At 46.6% G+C, this 20,795-nt stretch overlaps 1 protein-coding gene across 2 annotated transcripts in view; it reads right to left on the bottom strand.

Annotated features, from left to right (window-relative positions):
- The window catches only part of LOC129816608 (integrin beta-5-like), a 98,523-nt gene that overhangs the window by 60,771 nt on the left and 16,957 nt on the right, over positions 1–20,795 (bottom strand). For both annotated transcript variants that reach the window (XM_055871301.1, XM_055871300.1), the window contains exon 10: positions 5,943–6,372. In XM_055871301.1, the coding sequence (XP_055727276.1) occupies positions 5,943–6,372 (430 nt within the window). The remainder of the gene's footprint in view (positions 1–5,942; positions 6,373–20,795) is intronic.

The following is a 20,795-nucleotide window of genomic DNA, read 5'->3' on the forward strand; positions in this document are numbered from 1 at the left end:
CTCTCTAAACCCTGACCCCCACATCCTCCTGTAGGTCTGCTCTCTAAACCCTGACCCCCACATCCTCCTGTAGGTCTGCTCTCTAAACCCTGACCCCCACATCCTCCTGAAGGTCTGCTCTCTAAACCCTGACCCCCACATCCTCCTGTAGGTCTGCTCTCTAAACCCTGACCCCAACAGCCTCCTGTAGGTCTGCTCTCTAAACCCTGACCCCCACATCCTCCTGAAGGTCTGCTCTCTAAACCATGACGCCCACATCCTCCTGTAGGTCTGCTCTCTAAACCCTGACCCCAACAGCCTCCTGTAGGTCTGCTCTCTAAACCCTGACCCCCACATCCTCCTGAAGGTCTGCTCTCTAAACCCTGACCCCCACATCCTCCTGTAGGTCTGCTCTCTAACCCCTGACCCCCACATCCTCCTGTAGGTCTGCTCTCTAAACCCTGACCCCCACATCCTCCTGTAGGTCTGCTCTCTAAACCCTGACCCCCACATCCTCCTGTAGGTCTGCTCTCTAACCCCTGACCCCCACATCCTCCTGTAGGTCTGCTCTCTAAACCCTGACCCCCACATCCTCCTGTAGGTCTGCTCTCTAAACCCTGACCCCCACATCTTCCTGTTGGTCTGCTCTCTAAACCCTGACCCCCACATCCTCCTGTAGGTCTGCTCTCTAAACCCTGACCCCCACATCCTCCTGTAGGTCTGCTCTCTAAACCCTGACCCCCACATCCTCCTGTAGGTCTGCTCTCTAAACCCTGACCCCCACATCCTCCTGTAGGTCTGCTCTCTAAACCCTGACCCCCACATCCTCCTGTAGGTCTGCTCTCTAACCCCTGACCCCAACAGCCTCCTGTAGGTCTGCTCTCTAACCCCTGACCCCCACATCCTCCTGTAGGTCTGCTCTCTAACCCCTGACCCCAACAGCCTCCTGTAGGTCTGCTCTCTAACCCCTGACCCCCACATCTTCCTGTTGGTCTGCTCTCTAAACCCTGACCCCCACATCCTCCTGTAGGTCTGCTCTCTAAACCCTGACCCCCACATCCTCCTGTAGGTCTGCTCTCTAAACCCTGACCCCCACATCCTCCTGTAGGTCTGCTCTCTAACCCCTGACCCCAACAGCCTCCTGTAGGTCTGCTCTCTAAACCCTGACCCCCACATCCTCCTGTAGGTCTGCTCTCTAACCCCTGACCCCCACATCCTCCTGTAGGTCTGCTCTCTAACCCCTGACCCCAACAGCCTCCTGTAGGTCTGCTCTCTAACCCCTGACCCCCACATCTTCCTGTTGGTCTGCTCTCTAAACCCTGACCCCCACATCCTCCTGTAGGTCTGCTCTCTAAACCCTGACCCCCACATCCTCCTGTAGGTCTGCTCTCTAAACCCTGACCCCCACATCCTCCTGTAGGTCTGCTCTCTAACCCCTGACCCCAACAGCCTCCTGTAGGTCTGCTCTCTAAACCCTGACCCCCACATCCTCCTGTAGGTCTGCTCTCTAACCCCTGACCCCCCACATCCTCCTGTAGGTCTGCTCTCTAACCCCTGACCCCCCACATCCTCCTGTAGGTCTGCTCTCTAACCCCTGACCCCAACAGCCTCCTGTAAGTCTGCTCTCTAAACCCTGACCCCCACATCCTCCTGTAGGTCTGCTCTCTAACCCCTGACCCCCCACATCCTCCTGTAGGTCTGCTCTCTAAACCCTGACCCCCACATCCTCCTGTAGGTCTGCTCTCTAACCCCTGACCCCCACATCCTCCTGTAGGTCTGCTCTCTAACCCCTGACCCCAACAGCCTCCTGTAGGTCTGCTCTCTAACCCCTGACCCCCACATCCTCCTGAAGGTCTGCTCTCTAAACCCTGACCCCCACATCCTCCTGTAGGTCTGCTCTCTAAACCCTGACCCCAACAGCCTCCTGTAGGTCTGCTCTCTAAACCCTGACCCCCCACATCCTCCTGTAGGTCTGCTCTCTAAACCCTGACCCCCACATCCTCCTGTAGGTCTGCTCTCTAAACCCTGACCCCCACATCCTCCTGTAGGTCTGCTCTCTAACCCCTGACCCCAACAGCCTCCTGTAGGTCCTCCTGTAGGTCTAAACCCTGAGGAGGGCAAGTATGCTGGTGTCATTCGCCCTTTATCAATGGTCTAAACACTCTGTCCTTTCCTAATTTCCTCGCCTTCATTGCACTAATCTCAAAGAATTGGAGAGGCGCTGAGGGGGGAGGCTGCCGTTTTACGGGCTCCTAACCAAATGTGCTATTATTTCGCATTGTTTGTAACTCATTTTGTACATACTGTTGCTGCTACAGTACAGTCTCTTATGACCGAAAATAGCTTCTGCAAATCAGAATAGCGAAAGACAGAGAAAAAGGGGGAGGAGGGCGGGGTGCATTGTAAGAATTTGAAGATGAGTAGGTAAACCACCACTACCCTCCGTATTATTGGCCAACGTGCAATCATTGGTAAACAAATTGGACGATCTAGGATTAAGACTATCCTACCAACGGGACATTAAAAAGTGTAATATGTTATGTTTCACAGAGACATGGCTAAACGACGCTGGCTGGCTCCTCGGTGCATCGGCAGGACAGAGCAGCTAAATCTGATAAGACGAGGGGCGGGGGTGTGTGTCTATTTGTCAATAACTGCTGGTGCGCAATGTCTAATACTAAAGAAGTCTCGAGGTATTGCTCGCCTGAGGTAGAGTAGCTTATGATAAGCTGTAGACCACACTCTCTACCAAGAGAGTTCTCATTTGTATTATTCGTAGCCATCTATTTACCACCACAAACCGATGCTGGCACTAAGACAGCACTTACCGAGCTGTATAAGGCCATAAGCAAACAAGAAAATGCTCATCCAGAAGCGGCGCTCCTAGTGGCCGGGGACTTTATTGCAGGCAACCTTAAATCTGTTTTACCTAATTTTCTACCATCATGTCACATGCAACCAAAGGGAAAAAAACTTGAGTGGGTTGAGAGGGTACGTCACTTGAGTGGGTTGAGTCACTGACGTGATCTTCCTGTCCGGGGTGGGTGTGTCTGTCTCTCTCTCTCTCTCTCTCTCTGGGATTCTTCCTAGGTTCCGGCCTTTCTAGGGAGTTTTTCCTAGCCACCGTGCTTCTACACCTGCATTGCTTGCTGTTTGGGGTTTCAGGCTGGGTTTTTGTACAGCACTTTGTTACATCAGCTGATGTAAGAAGGGCTTTATAAATAAATTTGATTGATTGATTGAATGAATGGTAGGCAACAACACATCTGCCACGATGTGTCTCAACACTGGGGCCCCTCAGGGGTGCGTGCTTAGGCCCCTCCTGTACTCCCTGTTCACCCACGACTGCGTTCAGGAGACTGAGAAGATTTGGCATGGGTCCCCAGATCCTATAGCTGCACCATCGAGAGCATCCTGATCAGTTGCATCACCGCCTGGTATGGCAACTGCTTGGCATCTGACCGTAAGGGCTGCACACAGAGTGTTGTGTGCAGCCCAGTGCATCACTGGGGCCAAGCTTCCTGACATCCAGGACCTATATACTAGGTAGGGTCAGAGGAAGGCTCAAAAAACACTCCAGTCACCCAAGTCATAGACTGTTCTCTCTGCTACTGGAGCACCAAGTCTAGGACCAAAAGACTCCTTAACAGCTTCTACCCCCAAGCCATAAGACTGCTGTACAATTAATAAAATGGCCACCTGGAAAATGGCCACTATTTACATTGACACCCCACCCCGTTTGTTTTTACACTGCTGCTACTCGCTGTTAATTATCTATGCATAGTCACTTTACAAATGACCTGGACTAACCTGTACTCCCGCACATTGACTCGGTACCGGTACCCCCTGCATTTAGCCTTGTTATTGTTATGTAATTTTCTTGTGTTACTTTTTGATTTTACGATTTTTAAAAACTTTTGTTTATTTAGTAAATGCATAACTCTATTTCTTGAACTGCAAGGGCTTCTAAATAAGCATTTCACGATAAGATCTACATCTGTTGTATTCGGCACATGTGATAAATAAAATTTGATTTGAGAGATTTTAAGTTCGAGCCCGTCACCTGCGAACGCTCATTTTATTTAACTAGGCAAGTCAGTTAAGAACAAATTATTATTTACAATGACAGCCTAGGAACAGTGGGTTAACTGCCTTGTTCAGGGGCAGAACAACAGATTTTTACCTTGTCAGCTCAGGGATTTGATCTAGCAACCTTTCGGTTACCGGCACAACACTCTAACCACTAGGCTACCTGCCGCTTTTTAAAAAATACTAACAGTGGTTCCTACAAATACCTATTTAATGTTCAATACCGACACGGGTGAGTTCTGCCCAAATAGTGGTGTCAGATCAGTAAGGCTGGTACCTACTGCTCCTTTATACTGATAAGGTGGTGCAGTACTGTTTCAAAAACAACAAGATTCCCTTCCAGATGACTTCCAGACCTCGCTGTAATGATGTAAAGGCTGGCAGAATGAAAATGCTTTGAGCTAGAAAAGAGAACCCATCCAGGACACCGCACCAATGTATTTCCTCAAGCCGAATGCCTTTCAGCAGTTAATCAGTCTGGATCTGACTGCAGTTCAATCCAAACCAGCGTGCTCTTCTCAACACAACACAGCTTAGCAAATTAGCTTTTATCAGCGCAGCGGAACAAATCTAAACCGTGTACAATGCTGTTTTAAAGCATTTAACAGGAGGAGAACTGGTCTCGCTACAGAGCAGGCAGAACCTTCCCATAACCATCTGTGGGTTTAGGAGACCAGTGCTGGTACACAGAATATTTTTACAACATCGTTTAGTGTTTATACTCCTCAGCGATTAAGTAACCATGCCAGAGAAGTGTGGGAGAGGACTATCATTCTGAATCATTAGGAACTCATTATAGACTGAGAACCATGAACAGAGAGGAGAAGTGTGTGTGTGTGTGTGTGTGTGTGTGTGTGTGTGTGTGTGTGTGTGAGAGAGAGTGACAGAGAGAGTGTAGGGGGCCACAGAGCGTACTGGACTGTTAACATTTAAATTACCCCCCCCCCCCCCCCCCATCCCAGTTAACATGCTACCCAGAGGGCCAGCTTATGGTCCAACCGACAAACAACAAATGGCCATTGTGTATTCGCCTCTGCTGAATAAATTAAACAAGGCACTTTAACTGGGTATAACCACAACAGTATTTGGGAATACACAAAGCACTGAGCGAGGCCTCTGTTACAAAGCTCTCTCTGTGATTTGGTGGAACAGCTGTTAGCTTGGGTATGAACCAGGGGGCCTGGGCCAACATCCAGCAGGTCTCGACCCAAAATGCACAGAGGCTGCTTGCACTGGACCTGATGTTCTGGGAATCTAATAGGACAGCCTGTTTAGTGTGTCCCTCAGTCAGTTATACGCCCAGCTAGCAACCCTGCCTGCCGACCAGCGTAACAGACATCTAATGCATGGGCATAAAGCAGGACCTTCAGGATGGAGAAAATTTGACATCATTTGTGGTTGACATCAGTGCATGCATCTTTAAATCAAAAGAATACATTTATGCTCTGGGTAACAAAAATAATGAAAGAAAGATGCGGAGAATGTTGGTGGTCGGAGGAGAATAGTTCTGTTAAGAACGGAACACAAAATGGATCTTTCAGCTCTGGTTCTGGTACTAGAAAGTATTCCTGAATCCTGCACACACCCACCACAACTCTCCTGGGTTCTAGAGCACTCAGCGTTAAAGCCAAGAAAACAAAGCCCAGAGAAAGATAGTAAAACATTAACTTTGCATCATCATGAAAGCACAAGCGAACTTAGAAACACCCTAAATAACCACACCCTAAATAACCACACCCTAAATAACCACACCCTAAATAACCACACCCTAAATAACCACACATGTAAGGCTCTTGGAAGGTTTGTTCAAGGTTTCTTTCTGCACATATATCAAGTACTGTATGAAGCACTACTGTTTGTCAGGATACACATACCCGAGCACAGGATGCCCTTGTGTCGGGCGCAGGAGAAGTCGTCACACTCGCAGAAGCTCCCGTAGATTTTCCCGAACTCTGAATCATAGCAGAGGCACTGGTTACAGCTGCACTCCCCTCTCCCACCACAGATCTGCATCCCCTCAGCCTGCCTGCAGGCGCTCAGGTACATGCTGCCAGCCTCACCCTCCTGGCACTCACAGCGGGCACCCAGGTAGCCCGGGTCACAGCGGCAGATACCACAAGTGTACTGGCCAATGGAGCTGCAGTGGGTACTGTTAGCCTGGGTCTGGTTGGTGCAGCCACAGTCACAGCGGTAGTCCACAGACACCTCCAGACGATCCTTGAAGCCCACAGGCTTGATGGTGAAGCTCTGCTGGGTACCTGGAGCGGGGCAGCCTCTGGCATCTACACTCACGTTGAAGGACACCTGGAAGAAAGAAGAACAGTACAACAGGGTCAGTATATGGACTGGACTAGAGGAAACAAATGTGCCACAATTTGAGAACACTTCTCAATCAAGGAGTTGGGCTTTACAAAAAACAATGTCATAGTGACTATTATTCATAAGTGGATTTTTAAATGTCCTCCTTGACCTGGAACCATTACATTTTCACTATCTTCCTCCATATGACTCAGAACCTATTCTGCTTTCATTAGGCTTGGCTGGGACAGGACTGTGTATTACATTTGACCTGCAAGCAGTTTTTTATACATGTGGACTTAATTAACTCAGACACACACCAAGACAGAGACACACACTGAGACAGCAAGTTCAGAGGGAAAGGGGAAGAGCAAGATAAAGAGATAGAGTTCAGAGAAGAGAGGGCGGATAGAGTTCAGAGGAGAGTTGATGTGGCTCAGTCAGTTGATTAATCAGCCAATTTGAGCAGATGACACAGAAAGAACAGGGCCTCCACCCATTTGATTGCTCTTAGGAAGGAAGTCTGAACAAGAGAGGCACACCACCCTCCCTTTAGCATGGCCTGTCTCAACATGAACTGTTACTGTGCAGGGTTAGTGTTTGTCTCTCTGTACCTCAACTGCACAGCAACCATCTCCAGTGTGTGTGTGTGTGTGTGTGTGTGTGTGTGTGTGTGTGTGTGAACTGCACAGCAACCATCTCCAGTGTGTGTGTGTGTGTGTGTGTGTGTGTGTGTGTGTGTGTGTGTGTGTGTGTGTGTGTGTGTGTGTGTGTGTGTGTGTGTGTGTGTGTGTGTAGCTGAACTGCACAGCAACCATCTCCTGTGTGTGTGTGTGTGTGTGCGTGTGTGTGTGTAGCTGAACTGCACAGCAACATCTCCAGTGTGTGTGTGTGTGTGTGTGTGTGTGTGTGTGTGTAGCTGAACTGAACAGCAACCATCTCCAGTGTGTGTGTGTGTATGTGTGTGTGTCCGTGAATGTGTAGCTGAACAACACAGCAACCATCCACACACTGGCTGTCGTAGATGAGGCAGAATGTTAATCTTTGTGGTTTCACTCCATTTAGATGGGATACTGGCGTGAATTCCCCCAGTTAAATAGATATTACCATAAATCTACAAAACGACAGAATACATGTCAGTTTCATATCATTACCTTCCATGAAACCTTGGAGTGTATTCTAAAGTGCCAGAGGCAAAACGAAACAAACAGACAAAACAAAAACATGGGGAAATGCAGAAAACATAAGGATCGACTTCAATAACATCTAATAGAACTCATAAGAAACGTGGTTGCAATACGTTCAACCAAACATATCTCTGGAGAAGTATGGTTCCTTTAACCACCAAAGTTCAGCAAGGAGGAAAACGAATCGACACAATATGGCCAACAATATGAGAGTAACACATGCAGCACTAGAAGAAGTCCAATGACTTGTAAACTCAACGTTTAAGTACAGTGAAAAGCCTTTCTTACAAACTCAAAACCTAACAATCAATAACAATGTAAGACCGGACAAAAACAAGAAATAAGAAGAAATATGAAGAACACAGTAAGTAAGTAAGCATAGTATATACAGAGTCAGTTCCAATACATATTCACAATGTGCAGGAATACTGGAGTGATGGAGGTAGATATGTATAGGGGTAAGTATACTATATACAGAGTCAGTTCCAATACCATATTTACAATGTGCAGGAATACTGGAGTGATGGAGGTAGATATGTATAGGGGTAAGTATACTATATACAGAGTCAGTTCCAATACCATATTTACAATGTTCAGGGGTGATGGAGGTAGATATGTATACGGGTAAGGTGACTAGGCAACAGGATATAAGATAAACGGGTTGAAAATCACCATGAATATGCTTGCTAGCAGTTCTGCACAAGCTCTGAGAATGCGCCCTGGAATACCACCGGGCACCGCGGCCTTGCGAGTGTTGACCTGTTTAAAGACCTTCCTCATGTCAGCCACAGAGAGCGAGATCACCCAATCCTCTAAGTCGGTGACGGCCCTCACACCCGGCACGATGTTGTTGTTGTCAACGCGTGCATACAGCCGTCTTCCTTTGTAATCCATAATGGACTGTAGCCCCTGCCACATGCGGTGGGCGTCGGAGGCTGTGTAGTATGATTCCACCTTATTCCTATATTGTCCTTTCTCACACTTGATGACTTTGCGGAGGTCATAACAGGACTTCTTGTACTTATTCCTGTCCTCGGCCGTAGCCTCAGGGTTGTCTACAATAGCTCTGTGTCTGGTATCCCTGTCCCTTAGTTTACCGCCAACCTATGGTGTTAATCCAGGGCTTTTGATGGGGGAAGCAGCGAACCCTCACCGTGGAGACAACGTCGCCAATACACTTTCTAATGAGGCTGGTGACAGAGGTGGTAGGCACGTCAATGTTATCGGCAGAGTCTCTAAACATATTCCAATCAGCGGTAGCAAAGCAGTCCTTTAGAATAATCTCAGATTCTGGTGATCATTTCGCAATGGAGCGAGTCACGGGTACTTCCTGTTTGAGTTTCTGCTTGTAAACAGCAAGCAGGTGTAGGGAGTCATGATCTGAATTGCCGAATGCCGGACGAGGGAGGGCCTTGTATGCTTGCTTATGGGTAGAATAACAGTGGTTTAGGACTTTATTGCCCCTAGTTGCATTGGAGACGTATTGATGGAAGTTGGGCATCACTTGTCTCAGTGATGCAAAATAATAATCGCCGGCAACCAGAAAGGCAGCCTCTGGATGTAGATTTTGTTGCTTGTTTATAGCCTTGTACAGTTCGTTAAGTGCCAGCTTGTTATTTTTCTTGTCCTGAGGTGGAATGTATGCAAGTCATGATAACAACTGAAAACTCCCTCGTGAGGTAGAAGGGTCAGCATTTGACCATTATGTATTCCAAGACAGGTGAACAGTGGGTCGACACTTCCACCATGCTGGAGTTATCACACCAGTTGGTGATACGTAGAGGAACCCCCCCCCCAATTTCCCTGACTCCACCCTCCTGTCCGCACGATGAATGGAGAATCCATTGAGTTGGATAGCCATGGGGGAGTATATTGTCCGACACAAATGTTTTTTAAAAGCAAAGAATAATGCAGTTTGGAGAGTCCCGTTGGCAGCAAATCCACGATCGGAGGTCATCCATCTTATTATTGAGTGACTAGTAGCCAGTAGAATGGAGGAATAGAGGAAAGAGGAGCTTGCAAAACGGTGGCCATCCAGTACGGCGCCATCTTTGAGAGCCACTCATCCGCATCCCAGTGGTTCCAGATAAGGGAAGGAGCACTACACCAGTCTGCAGGAGACTTGAGGGGTCGTGGGATGTGAAGATGTGAGGGATTCAGCTCCCAGCAAAGACTCTAATGCCCACAGCCTCTTGGACTGCAGCCCCAAAGCCAAACACTTGGACGTTAGGGCTGTGTTGATGTTGGCTTCAGCTCCACACGTAACTCACAGATCTGAGTCTTTTGGGGACAGAGCAGAGCCCTGTCACTTAGAATACATGATCTCATCTCTCTTCCTCTGGGTTTCCTTGGCTATATCTTCTTTCTCCAGTTCCTCTAACCCCGAGACCTGGCTGTAGACCATCGTTCATCCATATATTTATATGTACATATTCTCATTCACTCCTTTAGATTTGTGTGTATTAGGTAGTTGTTGGGGAATTGTTAGATTACTTGTTAGATATTACTGCATTGTCGGAATTAGAAGCACGAGCATTTCGCTACCCTCACATTACCATCTGTTAACCATGTGTATGTGACCAATACATTTTTAATTTATTTTAATTTGACTACTATGTTATTAGATGCCATAGGAGTTTACAGACGCATCTCAGGGTTAGCCTTCCTCGTTCAATGAGAAGCGAACATCAACAGGCCTAGTGATGAAGGGGTCAGAGACCATGCTGAGAGAGCCTGTGTGTCCTAAAAGACTGAACAATCCTGTACACTTCGAAGGCGGAGGAAAGACTAATACAAAACTGCTGCATGATAATAAGCAATGTGTGTTGGAGTGGCTTTGTGGAGGAGTAAACAGTCATGACTTCAGCACCCTGCGACAACTTTCCAAACCAAACCTAGGTGGTATTCTAAGCTACCAAGGAAACACGAGTCATGGAAGAAAGACAATCAACAAAACAACTTTATTCCATATGCACCAGCATCACAACATTCTTGGCTGAAGAACCGGACATGACTGCAGAATTGTGGGACGTTTCTCCTGGGCAGTCCCTCTACCTCGTCCACTACAGCATAACACATGGAAGACCTGTCAGCCAGTCTCTCAACCTCGTCCACTACAGCGCAACACAAAGAAAGCCTGTCCGACCGTCGCTCTTCCTTGTTCACTACAGCGTAAAACATAGAAAGCCTGTCCGACCGTCGCTCTTCCTTGTTCACTACAGCGTAAAACATGGAAAGCCTGTCCGACCGTCGCTCTTCCTTGTTCACTACAGCGCAACACATAGAAAGCCTGTCCGACCGTCGCTCTTCCTTGTTCACTACAGCGTAAAACATGGAAAGCCTGTCCGACCGTCGCTCTTCCTTGTTCACTACAGCGTAAAACATGGAAAGCCTGTCCGACCGTCGCTCTTCCTTGTTCACTACAGCGTAAAACATGGAAAGCCTGTCCGACCGTCGCTCTTCCTTGTTCACTACAGCGTAAAACATGGAAAGCCTGTCCGACCGTCGCTCTTCCTTGTTCACTACAGCGTAAAACATGGAAAGCCTGTCGGCCCGTCGCTCTTCCTTGTTCACTACAGCGTAAAACATAGAAAGCCTGTCCGACCGTCGCTCTTCCTTGTTCACTACAGCGTAAAACATGGAAAGCCTGTCGGCCCGTCGCTCTTCCTTGTTCACTACAGCGTAAAACATGGAAAGCCTGTCCGACCGTCGCTCTTCCTTGTTCACTACAGCGTAAAACATGGAAAGCCTGTCGGCCCGTCTCTCTTCCTCGTCCACCACAGCTAGTCCTCTTCCTAACGAGGTAATGAGATTTAGGGGACATGTGAGTCACGAGGAACTTAGCTCATTCAAACACTGGCTCATTAGGGAAACTAGTAGCTATGAGATAAAGCTGCTGGAGTAAAAAGACGGGGAACCAAATCAAATAAAGTCTATTGGTCACATACACATATTTAGCAAATGTTATTATGGGTGTAGCGAAATGCTTGTGTTCCTAGCTCCAACAGTGCAGTAGTATCTAAAAACAATTCACAATACACACACATCTAAAAGTAAAATCATGGAAATATATAAATATTAGATTGAGCAATGTCGGCGTGGCATTGACTAAAATACAGTAGAATAGAATACAGTATATACACATGAGGTGAGTAAAGCAGTATGTAAACATTATTAAAGTGGCTAGTGTTCCATTATTAAAATGGCCAGTGATTCCATGTTTATGTACAGTTGAAGTCGGAAGTTTACATACACTTAGGTTGGAGTAATTAAAACTTGTTTTTCAACCACTCCACAAATTTCTTGTGAACAAACTATAGTTTTGGCAAGTCGGTTAGGACATCTACTTTGTGCATGACACAAGTATTTTTTTCAACAATTGTTTACAGACAGATTATTTCACTGTATCACAATTCCAGTGGGTCAGAAGTTTAAATACACTAAGTTGACTGTGCCTTTAAACAGCTTGGATTTCATGGCTTTAGAAGCTTCTGATAGGAATGGGCCAAGATTCACCCAACTTGTTGTGGGAAGCTTGTGGAAGGCTACCCGAAACGTTTGACCCAAGTTAAACAATTTAAAGGCAATGCTACCAAATACTAATTGATTGTATGTCAAATTCTGACCCACTGGGAATGTGATGAAAGAAATAAAAGCTTAAATAAATCATTCTCTCTACTATTATTCTGACATTTCACATTCTTAAAATAAAGTGGTGATCCGAACTGACCTAAGACAGGGAATTTTTACTAGGATTAAATGTCAGGAATTGTGAAAAACTGAGTTTAAATGTATTTGGCTAAGGTGTATGAAACTTCTGACTTCAACTGTATATAGGGCATCAGCCTCTAAGGTGCAGGATTGCTTAACTGGGTGGAAGCCGGCTAGTGATGGCTATTTAACAGGTCTGATGGCCTTGAGATAAGAGCTGTTTTCAGTCCTGGGGGGCAGGTAGTTTGCCCCCGGTGATGCGTTTGGCAGACCACACCACCCTATGGAGAGCCCTGCCGCTGCGGGCGGTGCAGTTGCCGTACTAGGTGGTGATATAGCTCGCCAGGATGCTCTCAATTGTGCATCTCTAAAAGTTTGTGAGGGTTTTAGGGGCTAAGCCAAATATCTTCCGCCTCCTGAGTTTGAAGAGGCACTGTTGTGCCTTCTTCACCACACTGTCTGTGTGGATTGACCATTTCAGATCGTCAGTGATGTGTACGCCAAGGAACTTGAAGCTTTCCACCTTCTCCACTGCGGTCCCATCGATGTGGATAGGGGCATGCTCCCTCTGCTGTTTCCTGAAGTCCACGATGAACTCCTTTGTTTTGTTGACATTGAGTGAGAGATTATTTATTTTCCTGGCACCAGTCTCCCAGGGCACTCCCCTCTTCCCTGTAAGCTGTCTCATCATTGTTGGTCATCAGGCCTCCTACTGTTTTGTTGGAGACGTGCCAGGCCATGCAGTCATGGGTGAACAGGGAGTACAAGAGGGGGCTAGGCACGCACCCTTGTGGGGCCCCAGTGTTGCGGATCAGCGAAGTGGAGGTGTTGTTTCCTACCTTCACCACCTGGGGGTCGACCCGTCAGGAAGTCCAGGACCCAGTTGCACAGGGCGGGGTTCAGACCCAAGGCCCCAAGCTTAATGATGAGCTTGGAGGGAAATATGGTGTTGAATGCTGAGCTATAGTCAATGAACAGCATTCGTACATAGGTATTCCTCTTGTCCAGATGGGATAGGGCACTGTGAAAAACTTTCCACCTTCTCCACTGCTGTCACATTGATGTTGATAGGGGGGTGCTCCCTTTGCTGTTCCCTGAAGTCCACGATCATCTCTTTTGTTTTGCTGACATTGAGTGAGAGGTTATTTTCCTGACACCACACTCCGAGGGCCCTCACTTCCTCCATGTAGGCTGTCTCGTGGCTGTTGGCAATCACGCCTACCACTGTTGTGTCGTCTGCAAACTTGATGACTGAGTTGGAGGTGTGAATGGCCACGCAGTCGTGGGTGAACAGGAGGGGGGCTGAGAACGCACCCTTGTGGGGCCCCAGTGTTGAGAATCAGCGCAGTGGAGATGTTGTTTCCTACCCTCGCCACCTGGGGGCAACCCGTCGGTAAGTCCAGGACCCATTTGCACAAGGTGGGGTCAAGACCCAGGGACTCCAGCTTAATGATGAGTTTGGAGGGTACTATGGTGTTGAATGCTGAGCTGTAGTCAATGAACAGCATTCTTACATAGGTATTCCTCTTGTCCAGATGGGATAGGGCAGTGTGATTGTATCGTCTGTGGACCTATTGGGGCGGTAAGAAAATTGAAGTGGGTCAAAGGTGACAGTTAGGGTGGAGGTAATATTATCCTTGACTAGTCTGTCAAATCACTTCATGATGACAGAAGTGAGTGCTACAGGGCGATAGTCATTTAGTTCAGTTATATTGGCTTTCTTGGGAACAGGAACAATGGTGCCTATCTTAAAGCATGTGGGGACAGCACTGGTATAGGGATTGATTGAATATATCCGTAAACACACCAGCCAGTTGGTGTGCGCATGCTCTGAGGACACAGCTAGGGATGCCGTCTGGGCCGGCAGCTTGCGAGGGTTAACACGCTTAAATGTCTCACTCACGTCGGCCACAGAGAAGGAGAGCCCACAGTCCATTGTGTTATCCTCAAAGCGGGCGAAGAAGGTGTTTAGCTTGTCCGGAAGCAAGACATCTGTCCGCAACGTGGCTGGTTTTCCCTTTGTAGTCCGTGATTGTCTGTAGACCCTGCCACATACGTCTCATGTTGTTGAATTGTGACTCCACTTTGTGTCTCTGTACTGACGTTTTGTCTGTTTGATTGCCTTACGGAGGGAATAACTACACTGTTTGTATTTGGCCATATTCCCAGTCACCTTGCCATGGTTAAATGCAGTGGTTCGCACTTTCAGTTTTGTGCGAATGCTGCCATCTATCCACGGTTTCTGGTTTGGGTAGGTTTTAATAGTCACAGTGGGTACAACATCCCCTATACATTTCCTGATGAACTCAGTCACTGTATCCGTCGATGTTATTCTTAGAGGCTACCCGGAACATATTCCAGTGTGTGTGATCAAAACAATATTTAAGCATGGATTCCGATTGGTCAGACCAGCGTTGAATAGACCTTAGCACAGGTACCTCCTGTTTGAGTTTCTGCCTATAGGAAGGGAAAAGCAGATTTGCTGAAGGGAGGGCGGGAGAGGGCCTTGTAGGCATTTTCAAAAAGTTGAGTAGCAGTGGTCCAATGTTTTACCAGCGTGAGTACTACAGTCAAGGTGTTGGTAGAACTTCGGTAGCATTTTCCTCAAATTTGCTTTGTTAAAATTCCCAGCTATAATAAATGCAGCCTCAGGATATGTGGTTGCCAGTTTGCATAAAGTCCAGTGTAGTTCTTTGAGGGCCATCGTGGTATCGGCTTGAGGGGGAATATACACGGCTGTGACTATAACTGAAGAGAATTCTCTAGGGAGGAAATACGGTCGGCATTTGATTTTGAGGTATTATAGGGCAGGTGAACAGAAGGACTTGAGTTTCTGTACGTTAGCACAATCACACCATGAGTAGTTAATCATGAAACATACACCCCCTCCTTTCTTCTTCCCATAGAGTTCTTTATTCCTGTCTGCGCGATGTACTGAGAACCCAGATGGCTGTATGGACGGGGACAGTACATCCCGAGAGAGCCATGTTCACGTCTAACAGAGTATGCCACAATCCCTGATGTCTCTCTGAAAAGAGATCCTTGCCCTGAGCTCATCCACTTTATTATCCAGAGACTCAACACCAGCGAGTAATATATTTGAAAGTGGTGGATGGTATGCACGCCTCCCGAGTCGGACTAGAAGTCCACTCTGAATACCTCTTCCCCGCCGGCGGTGTTTCGGAGCAGCCTCTGGAACAAGTTCAATTGCCCTGCGGGGTATGAACAAAGGATCCAACTCAGGAAAGTCGCACTCCTGGTCGTAATGCTGGTGAGTTACCGCCGCTATGATATCCAAAAGTTCTTTCTGGCTGTATGTAATAACAGAAAACTAATTCTGGGCAAATAATGTAAGAAATAACACACAAAAAATAAAATAGCTCCTAAGCAAAGTTGCTTAGGAGCCATTTTATTTTTTCTTTCGTTATTTCTTACATTATTAGCCCAGAGCAAAGTTGCTTAGGAGCTAGAAGCAGAGCTGCCATATCCATCTGCAAATCACAGGACATCACTGCTGTGATTGGGAGAGAGGGCTGGAATAGAGAAGTGGAGTAGAGGGAGGAGCAGTTGATTCACCAGTTTGTCTCAATGAAAGAGTTGACTGCGTTACACAGTTGGCCTGTTAGCTCAGAGGTTGAGAGAAATTAAGTGGGGGGGGTGTAGCAGATGCGGTGTGTGTGCTTGCGTGCATGAGCAAAAGTTGATACAGCTGTGATACGCTGGCTGCCAAAACACACAAATTTTAAGAAGATGTGGTAAACGGTAGCCCAGCAGGACATTCTCCTTTACTCAGGGGAAAACTATTCTCATATTTGACAATGACATTTGATAGTACTCTGTGAATTTCAAGACAAAATTATATGTGGTAAATTCTATTAGATTCTCCTAACCCTGAAGAAGTTGTCTTCACATTTGAGAGATCATTGTTACCAAGGAGAAATGTCCTGCAGTATGCGATTAAAATGCCTTTAGACTGTACTCTGTCTCCTTCACCGTGGCATTCAACAACATACTCCCTGAGAGACAGAGCCTGATAGACAGGGAGTGTGTTGGTGTAGTCTAACAGCCTAATCTGTTTTTACGTATGGGACATATTTAGTACTTTTCAGGGTTTGAGAGAGTGTTGCCTTAAATAGAATATGGACTTAACTTTCTACACTGGAGTTAACACACGTCTGTTACCATGTGATCTTTGTTCTTCCATCGCCTTTGGTTTCACCAACAAACTCTTGTTGTGAGGACATTGGCATGCAGCATCAGGCCACCCAGCGAGGCTGCAGCAAGAGACCCTGGTTACGTCCCAAATGGCACCGTATTACCTATAAACGGCACTACTTTTAACCAGAGCACAATGGGTAGTGGTGAAAAGTAGTGCGCTACATAGGGAATAGGGTGCCATCTGGGACACATCCCATGTGACTGACATCTGGGATGCTTTCACAATACGTGTTTCCTTAACTCCTCATGTCCTCTTTCCTCGCCTCCTTCTCAAAAGGCATTGGAGGACAAGGTCAGAGGGGAGGGAGCCTAGATCATCTCCTCCAATGCAATTTGAGAAGGAGGCGAGGAGAGATGATGCAAGGAATCAAGGATAGATTCATTGGTAACGAGCCCCTGTGCTTTCAGCTACTTCATGTTCTCTTTAGGAGGACAGATTGGCACTCAGAGGTCTGCACAGCAAAATCCCCCGCTGCAGAACAAAAGACAGAGTTAGACCCATCACCCTGGCCATAGAGAGATGTGATTCCCCCCCATTCACTACCATTATTCATTCAGCCGCCATCCCCATTCCCCATCCCTACATTCAATTAAGACAAATAAGAATCAGTGAGGGAGTGAGGGACACACTGGGGCTTTGGGAAGAACAATTCCACAAGACCCATCACCCTGGCAATAGAGAGATGGAATTCCCTCTATTCACTACCATTATTCATTCAGCCTCAATCCCCAGTCCCCGACTCCCCATCCCTACATTCAATTAAAACAAATAAGGAATCAGTAAGGGAGTGAGGGAGACACTGGGGCTTTGGGAAGAACAATTCCACAGGGTCGGACCTCTGCGTGTTGGCGTGTAGCCCCACGCTAAGAGTTTCAATAGATCCTGTACAAATCTCTAATTGAGGCCAATATATCGAATAAAGTGTTATTTGTCACATGCGCAGAATATAACAGGTGTAGACCTTGAGGTGAAACACTTACTTACAAGACCTTAACCAACAATGCACTAACAATAAAATGCCATACCAATAATGTTTTGGCCCATGGTGTTGCAGAAAATTCTTTATTTTTGGACAAGTGACTTGAGATTTCAAAGAAGTAAAAAAGCCCTGACATTTCTGTCCTAAAAATCTGATTTTAGAGAAGCCTCAAGATTTGAAAATCCTCAGGCTCCTCTATCAATATAGACAAGCCTGAGGATTTAAACAGTGCAGAATTCAAAGCGATTAAGATGTGCAGTGATCCCACATCCCCTTACGTTTCTTAGAGTATTGTTTTTCTGAAACAAAGGAAGAGAAGAATGCATTCCATCTAAAATGGCAAGAACACACCATGGGCCAAATGTTATCAAGACAAAGGAGATGATTGTGGACTACAGCAAAAGGAGGACCGAGCACGCCACCATTCTCATCGACGGGGCTGTAGTGGAGCAGGTTGAGAGCTTCAAGTTCCTTGGCGTCCACATCACCAACAAACTAACATTGTCCAAGCACACCAAGAAAGTCGTGAAAAGGGCACGACAGAACCTATTCCCCCCCAGGAGACTGAAAAGATTTGTCATGGGTCCTCAGATCCTCAAAAGGATCTACAGCTGCACCATCGAGAGCATTCTGACTGGTTGCATCACTGCCTGGTATGGCAACTGCTCGGCATCCGACCGCAAGGCACTACAGAGGGTAGTGAATATGGCCCAGTACACCACTGGGGCCAAGCTTCCTGCCATCCAGGACCTCGATACCAGGTGGTGTCAGAGGAAGTTCATAAATATTGTCAAAGACTCCAGCCACCCTAGTCATAGACTGTTCTCTCTGCTACCGCACGGCAAGCGGTACTAAAGCGCCAAGCCTAGGTCCAATAGGCTTCTAAACAGCATCTACCCACAAGCCATAAGACTCCTGAACATCTAATGAAATGGCTACCCAGACTATTTGCATTCCCCCCCCCCCCCCCCCCCCCCATCTACGCTGCTGCTACTCTCTGTTAATATCTATTCATAGTCCCTTTAATAACTCTACGTACATGGACATAATTATCTCAATTACCTCGACACTGGTGCCCCCGCACATTGACACATTGACTCTATACCGGTACCCCCTGTATATAGCCCCGCTATTGTTATTTACTGCTGCTCTTTAATTATTTGTTATTCTTATCTCTTACTTTTTAGGGATTTTCTTAACTGCATTCTTGGTTAAATTAATGGTTTTTAAGTAAGCATTTCACTGTAAGGTCTACACCTGTTGTATTTGGCGCATGTGACAAATAAAATTTGATTTGATGTTGAAACACAATTAACCACGTGTGCCAGGTTTCCCAATAGCAATGGAACTTAGGCTTACGAGTGTTTTAACGGTGCATCTTTCCTGCAACAGACGAAAGTGCAACATGCGTTTTCCAAAATACCACGCAGAGAGAGCGTTCGCTAAGTGCGTTATTGAGGCGTGTGTCGATACTGATGGGATCGAAAGGCAGCGCTGCTCTCGGATCAGCTTTCTCAATTCAAATCTTACCTTAACATTCAAATTATTCCACAATACTGACGACGGATCGGCTCCGGCTTATTCTAATGCCTTCCCTTTAATAATGCTCTAAATCAAGATTTGGCACATCATTGCGCACCCGTTAGGCTACACATCATCATAATTTGTGTTCGCTGTTCTCAAAATAGCATTTTAGAATTGTTTTATTGTGTAGAAATGCAGTAAATCAGCTTACAAAAATGTTCTCTCACATGACTTTACTGACACCTACTTTGAGGAAAAACGTACTTACAATGACTGTGATATGTGATTGTCCCACCTAGCTATCTTAAGATGAATGCACTGTACGTCGCTCTGTAATCAACCCTGAATATCTTATCCTTACAAATAGATAAACGTCTTAGTTAGCTACCTTGCTTTGAAGTTGTCCCCCTTAGCAATTGGATCCCTCGTCCATTGAATGAGGGAATTATTTTATAACGACATAAAAAGTATTTGGTTGTACAGTAATTATAATGTTGCAGGGCCGCCAACCATACTCCAGGAGAGTCCTGTATGTGCAGGCTTTTGCTCCAGCCCTGCTCTAACACATTGTAAAAAATCAGCTGCTCAACAGTCCCTTGATAAGCTGACTAGGGTGTGTAGGAGCAGGGTTGGATAAAAAGCCTGTACATCCAATATCTCTCCAGATGGAGGGTTGACCATGTGTTTTAAACAGTAGCCCATCAGTGCAGTATTTTACTTTGTGGGGGGTTAAGTGCCATACTCAAGGCCACAATGGTAGGAGATATAATATACTTGGGATCACAGACCAGCAGCCTTCCAGTGTCAACACCAGTGATAATGAAGGTTATTTTGTGAAGTCGTTCCTAGAATGATAAAACAACATTTCCAGTCACTGTTTAGGGCCATGGCAGGAAGCTTGGCCCTGGTGATATGCTGGGCCGTATTCACTACCCTTTGTAGTGCCTTGCGATTGGATGACGAGCAGTTGCCATACCAGGCAGTGATGCAACCAGTCAGGATGCTCTCGATGGTGCAGCTGTAGACAGCTCAAAAAAGCAAAGAGAAATGACAGTCCATCGTTACTATAAGACATGAAGGTCAGTCAATACGGAACATTTCAAGAACTTTGAAAGTTTCTTCAAGTGCAGTCGCAAAAACCATCAAGCACTATGATGAAACTGGCTCTCATGAGGACCGCCACAGGAAAGGAAGACAGAGAGCTACCTCTGCAGCAGAGGATAAGTCCATTAGAGTTACCATCCTCGGAAATTGCAGCCTAAATAAATGCTTCACAGAGTTCAAGTAACAGACATCTCAACATGAACTGTTCAGAGGACACTGCATGAAATCAAGCCTTCATGGTAGAATTGCTGCAAAGAAGCCACTACTAAAGGACACCAATAAGAAGAAGAGACTTGCTTGGGCCAAGAAACACTAGCAATGGACATTAGACCGGTGGAAAACTGTCCTTTGGTCTAATGAGGCCAAATTTGAGATTTTTGGTTCCAACCGCCGAATCTTTGTGAGACGCAGATTAGGTGAACAGAGGATCTCCGCATGTGTGGCTCCCACCGTGAAGCATGGAGGAGGTGGTGTGGTGGTGTGGGGATGCTTTGCTGGTGACACTGTCAGTGATTTATTGAGAATTCAAGGCACACTTAACCAGAATGGCTACCAGAGCATTCTGCAGCGATACGCCATCCTATCTGGTTTACGCTTAGTGGGACTATCATTTGTTTTTCAACAGGACAATGACCCAACACACCTCCAGGATGTGTAAGGGCTATTTGACCAAGAAGGAGAGTGATGGAGTGCTGCATCAGATGAC

Source organism: Salvelinus fontinalis, chromosome 19 (genome assembly GCF_029448725.1).
Source record: "Salvelinus fontinalis isolate EN_2023a chromosome 19, ASM2944872v1, whole genome shotgun sequence".
NCBI lineage: Eukaryota > Metazoa > Chordata > Actinopteri > Salmoniformes > Salmonidae > Salvelinus > Salvelinus fontinalis.